Raw genomic sequence first — 6,113 nt, 5'->3', positions numbered from 1 at the left:
CAGCATTTTGTGACTTAGACCACTTTTCACTCGCCGTCAAAAAATCTTTTGGTGAAAAATATAGCGGTTAACAAGTGTTTAAAATATGTGTGCATAGAGTGTAGTTTTTCAAATTGTTCGAGGTTTTGCATATCATGGCATAACAATTGCATCTATTTTTGAATATTAATGAGAAATATAAATACCTTGTTTTTCTTACTTTGACGACCTGTCATTCTTTTGAAAGGGCGATAAGTTCCAATCTGAACTTTTGTATGGTAGCTTAAAATTTTGAAATGGAATATCTCCTTGAGTTTTGATCACACAAATGTCAAGTTTTTTGTGTCAGTATTAGTTTTCAATGGAAATTATTTCACTAAATATTAGTTAGAGGACCTGGGGCCTGTATAAAAAGTTGAATTTTGTATTTGACTTATTTTTATTTCAAACTTTCAATATCTTAACTCTACATCTGATTTTGGACATTTTTGCAATTGGAGGTATGCATCTAGGACCAACGGTTGCGAAAATAAAGGTCTTGCAGGTTAAAACAGAACACCCTGTATATTTTATAGTGTCTAAATGTGCCCCAACTTGCCCAAATGTACCCCATGTAGGGGCACATATAGACAATTGCGTGTTTTTTTTTAATGCGTTCATATCTCTTAACATTTAAGCATGCACATTTGAATGGATTAGGTGTAATATTATGAGTAGTAAAAAAATTGAGAAAATAAAAAATTTTGAAAAAAAAAAATAGAACCGACTTCAAAATTGCTCTAAAAAGTGAAAAATAATTTTATTCTTTAAACACCATCGATAATACTTTTAAACATATTTTTTGAAGTTGGCGCAAAAACGATCGATAAAATCATTCACAGCCATAACTCAACTACAAGTATAAATTTAACCACGTCCAGTTTCTTCACTACCACATGCATTACGCATTGATGACAGCATATTTGAGTAACGATATAAATGTTTCGTTCCTAAGTTTGGATGATTTTTTGATAAAAATATGAACGAAGCATGGTTACAATGGATTTTACTTTTTGTTTCTGCCCCAACTTCAAAAATTATGTTTAAAAGTATTATCGATGGTGTTTAAAGAATAAAATTATTTTTCACTTTTTAGAGCAATTTTGAAGTCGGTTCTATTTTTTTTTTTCAAAATTTTTTTATTTCATTCTTTTTAGTGTAAATGTAGATATTTCAGTAAAAGTATGAAGTTACCTAGTAAGAAATGCGGCTCTATATCACTGTATTTCTTTAGAAAAGCCTTTATTCAAAATTATCATTACAATTACTATTAATGTTACAGTTATATGGCACCAAACTTTTATAACAATGAGTTTCATATTGTCGCGTAGATGAAGATAGCGAAGACAATGTGAAAGCCAAATGAAGTGAATACTTGTTAGTCTCAACTCGAGATCTTTATTCAGAACCACGAATGAACGTTACATCTCCTTATATACAACTTGAAAAAGTGCTGGAACTTTCCAGACTTGAAAAGATACTGAAATTAATAGAACATTCGAGAAAATACGGGAAACAGTAGAAACGAAATTTTAGTAAAATTCACTTTGTCCTAGTCGGGATTTGAACCCGGGTCGCTCGTGTGGGAGACGAGAATTCTACCACTGAGCCACCATTATCCACGGATGAAAAGTGCGAACTTCGCTACAATATCATTTTAATCATTTAATAGGGAAATTTACTGTTTTTTGCCCATAACTTTTTTTCTAAAGAACAAATATGGTCAAACAAAGTAATGGGACCTAAGTTGAGCCATCCTCTATCCATTAAAAAAAGAATCATCAAAATCGGTTCGCTAGGTGAGACGCTATGAGTGGACAAACAAAAAAAAACATACATACGGTATGAACTGATAACCGCCTCCTTTTTGAAGTCGGTTAAAAATGAAAAAGGTTAGTTTATTGTATACTAGCCGCCTGCGGCGACCAGCTAGTTCGCCTTCTTACGCCATTCGCCTTTCTATGCAAGCAGCCACCTACGGCGACTGTTAGGCTAACTTATCATTTACCTTTTTACTTCAAGTTTGCCGCCTTCGGTGGCTGTTTGAATAAATTTGACAGCAGTATTAATCAATCCATCTCTATCTTTTTTTGCGCCATTCACATTTTTAAGCCAAGATTGCCGCCTTCGGCGGCTATCTACCCTTACGATCTATCTCTAAATTTTCCATCTCTATTTATTTTAACTTCCTTGCCCATTTCTTAATAAAACAAAAATCACTCAAAAAATCGCTTTACTTTAAGTAGAGCAAAAAAAAAAAAAGTTATCTCCAAAATTCCCTGTGGTGCGCAAAAAGTAGCATTTGAGAAAGAAAAAAAATCTTGCTGTTTTTATTGAAATAAATGCGCACAACTATGAAATGTAACCTAATATAGATACAGCAAAACGTCCATCTTGGATGGGGGGGGGAATGGAAAAAGAAATAAATGCAATCCCTAAATAAAACAAAAAAAAAAGGAAAGAAAAAAAGCAAGCGCTGCCGGTAGAACGTGGTCATCACTTCATAAAATGTAGAAGTAAGCTATATAGGTTTAAAAAAAAGATTAACACTTGTTTGCGATTAAGATTCCATCCTAAATATTGAATCGAAATCCAAATAGTGACATCAGAGACAAAGATTGAAGAACGCTTTTTTTCGACCGATGCGTGGAAAGACGTGTTCAGCATTTAAAAAATTGTAAAAAAAAACTATTGCATATTTTTAAGAACTTTTTTCTTTTGAAGAAGGCGAAATGTTTTTACTATTACCAACTTAAATTTTAGACACTAGGCTTTGATACTTCTCGCAGGATGATATTAGAAAAAAATAAAACCCAGAAAAAAATGCAAATTAAAGGTTTTTTCAAAAATTCATAAAATATTCAAAAACTGCTCTATCTTAAATTCTTTCATTCATCATATTTAAAATTAAATTTCCTACACTATAGTACAAAAAATATTTGTGTGGTGCGATTGGTTCAGGGTTTGTGAGGTAAAACGTACTAAAAAGTGCAAAAAAACACATAAAACATTAAATAACATTTTTTCTAATTAAAATTTCAAAAATCGAAGCCCGAGGTGCACATCTTTGGCAAAAACTGCAACTGTATACCAAATTTCATCTTTCTAGGCCTTACCATTTTCCTGGGAAGTGCGCCGCGCCACACACACACACAAACATATTTTATTATATGTATAGATATAAAAAAAAAACATCAACATATGCCCCCTCTCTCCTATGACGGGGCTTGTGAATACTAATACCTAAATATTCATTTAATGTTGATTATTTGAAGGTTAGAAATTAAAGACTTTGGAGTTTTTAAATCTGAAAAAGACTAATGAATTATTATTATTATTATTATTATTTTTGAATGAAAAATAAGACAAAGTGCACTTAAACAAGTTAAAAATACTATTTATTCAAATATGTACCTGAAAAACTAAATTTACACAGTTGTAACTGCACAAATGTAACAATGTACATTCAAAGGATTTTACTAACAAGAAAATGTCCTTCAGAAAACAATAAATATTTAAACAAATATTGTTTCTTAAACATGGCAGCAAAATGAAAACATGTACAGTTATTAAATACAAATATTATACATCAGCAACGGATTCCAGTTCCAATTGCCATAAATGTACCGAATGTTCCTCCACCTTGGAGCATCATTTTACCAACGCTTTGAATTAAATCTCTTCCTCTTACTCCATATCTAAAAGCAAATTAAAAACAAAATATAAACAGGATGAATAATGTTTTGCATTATATTATTTACCAATTAAGAATAATTTGCATCAAGATTTATTTAAATATCTCCTTTTTTATTCATTCTTTCTTGAAAAATGACTCAAGGCTCTTGGTTTTTATTTTTTGCTCCTACATGATTTTGTTTGTATCTGTATATAAAGAAAGAGCAAGGACACACCAACCTTGAACTTTGAGAGGGGGGGGGGGACTCTCAATTAGCCAAATGGAACTCCAAATATTGCCGAATGATAAAATTGTAGTAAGCAGACATATATGCATGCATTGAATGAAAAGGGATATTCAGGCATTTAAATACTTCTACAAATTTGCTGAATCGTCATACAATGCTGAATATGGATAGTTTTGGCAGGTCACAGTGACCTCCCATTCGAGCTCCTCCAATAACAGGGCTGCCACTGAGTAATGGTAATAAAAATAGTCGTTTTATTATGCAAGTAAAGAGTAGTATTAATATTAAATCATGCTACATATACTTCAATGAATATACACGCCTCAGCTGCATGGTACATAGCGGGATGGACAAATAGAGATCTCTCAAGTAACGCACAAATGGTGTTCCCAACATGGTTTCATACCAATCTCATTTCAATGATAAGAATGAAAGTTGTGCATATATTAAAGATATTTATATTAAAATGAAAACATTACAACGGGTAATTAATTTTTGGAATGTCTCAAAACATAAAAGTTAAAAAACACTTTTTTTTTTTCAAGTAAGGGAGAACAGTGAGACAGCAGCAATTTATTTTTTATTTAGCTATTTCCAGACTGGCAACACTTTTGTCAAGTCAAATCAACATGAAGTGAGCATTATTTCAGAAAGAAAGTTTCTTTCAGATCTAAGGTGAGAAAAATAATTACATCATTTTAATTTAACCACATCAAAGTAAATGTTTTGCATTGCTGGTTGTATTGTTTCTTGCCTTGCTTGATACATACTAACATGGCATGCTAACCAAATAAACATGCAAACATGTTTATTTGGTTAGCGCTAAATAAAAGCATTTTTTTTTATCAGTGCTGATTACCATTAACTGATATTATATCGCTACAATATGCAGGAAATCAGCAGTATGTACTTACTGCTCTATACCTGCCCATAACCATTGTCCAGAGAATGGAACATAAATGAATCGCCGCCAAAACTTGAACCAAGATGCATAAATGGTTTTCTCGATTTCTTTTTAACTCAACTAAGTGCAAGCAGTAACGCCCCGATGGGACGTCATTGTGTGACCTCTCAAAAATTTCCGTGACTCTGCAAATTTAGAGAAAATATTGCATTTTTTAAAATGATTCCTAGCTGCTTCTCATTAGATGTAGGTATGCATGCCAGGTCTTATTTTATCATTCGGCAAAATTTGGGAATTACCGCCCCTCGTCCTTGAGCACAAGATATAATTAAAAGGGGGAGATACTTGGGGGGAAAATAATCACTTTATTTCAAATAAAGTCGAAGAAAATGTTTTGTAATTTCACAGCCCTCAAACATTTTTTTAAAAAATCTTTGATTCTTCATATCTGTGTTCTAAAAACAATAAAACAAATTTAGTTTTTGCAAATATACAGTTATAGAAGATAACATACGAGTAAACCCAAGTAATGCTTGGCAGACGATAAATAAACGTGTAGCAACAGAACGATTCTGTTCCATTTGTTTTGTTTAGTCGCAGACGATATTTTTCACAATTTTTAATATATACTAAGCTGCTGCAGTTTTAGTAGTTTGATGAGAGCCATTGTTAACACATAAAGCATTTCTTTCGCCCAAATTTTCATGGAGATTTATTGCTTTATTGCAAAGTGCGGAACATTAAGCAATTTGTCATAGTTTTAAAAATGCCTAAAGAATCTTCTAGTTGCCAAATGACAACGCAGGAACATTAAAGAGTTTTCGACAATGCCATTAAGCAATCAAAACATATGCCTTGTCGACTATTCGTTGTCAGTATTTGAATTTTGAGTAAATGTATTTGATTTTCATAATGTTGAACATGTTGTGGCTTCCTCCAACAACAACAAAATGAGTGTTATCAGCATGACTACAAATGACTTCCGTGGTTTCCTTGCAGGACAATCTCAGTGGAAACTGAAATCCATGTCAAGACTGTACATAGAGGACATCGTCAACAGCATAGAGGACATCGTCAACATCGTCATCGTCGCAGAGGTTCCCGGAATCTCTTTTACAAAGTGGATCATGAAGATAATCAGTTCAAGGAATTTCATTTTCTAAAAAATAATTTTCAGCTGAAGACTTGTATGTCTACCCCCCCCCCCCCCCCCCCCCTTCGTTTGCGACTTTGAGGAATTCCAATTAAGAAGAAACATGACAGAACAG

The 6,113-nt window shown here is 32.7% G+C and overlaps 1 protein-coding gene across 1 annotated transcript in view; it reads right to left on the bottom strand.

The window, feature by feature from the left end:
• Nucleotides 1-3,394: 3,394 nt before the first annotated feature.
• LOC129231741 (reactive oxygen species modulator 1-like) overlaps nucleotides 3,395-6,113 on the bottom strand; it is a 14,596-nt gene continuing 11,877 nt past the window's right edge. The window contains exon 3 of the mRNA XM_054866103.1: nucleotides 3,395-3,716. Coding sequence (XP_054722078.1) covers nucleotides 3,608-3,716 — 109 coding nt within the window. The 3' untranslated portion in view covers nucleotides 3,395-3,607. The remainder of the gene's footprint in view (nucleotides 3,717-6,113) is intronic.

The sequence above is a fragment of the Uloborus diversus genome, chromosome 10 (genome assembly GCF_026930045.1).
Source record: "Uloborus diversus isolate 005 chromosome 10, Udiv.v.3.1, whole genome shotgun sequence".
Taxonomy (NCBI): Eukaryota; Metazoa; Arthropoda; class Arachnida; order Araneae; family Uloboridae; genus Uloborus; species Uloborus diversus.
Note: the sequence above shows the minus strand (reverse complement) of the source record. Positions and strands in the feature narration are given on the sequence as shown.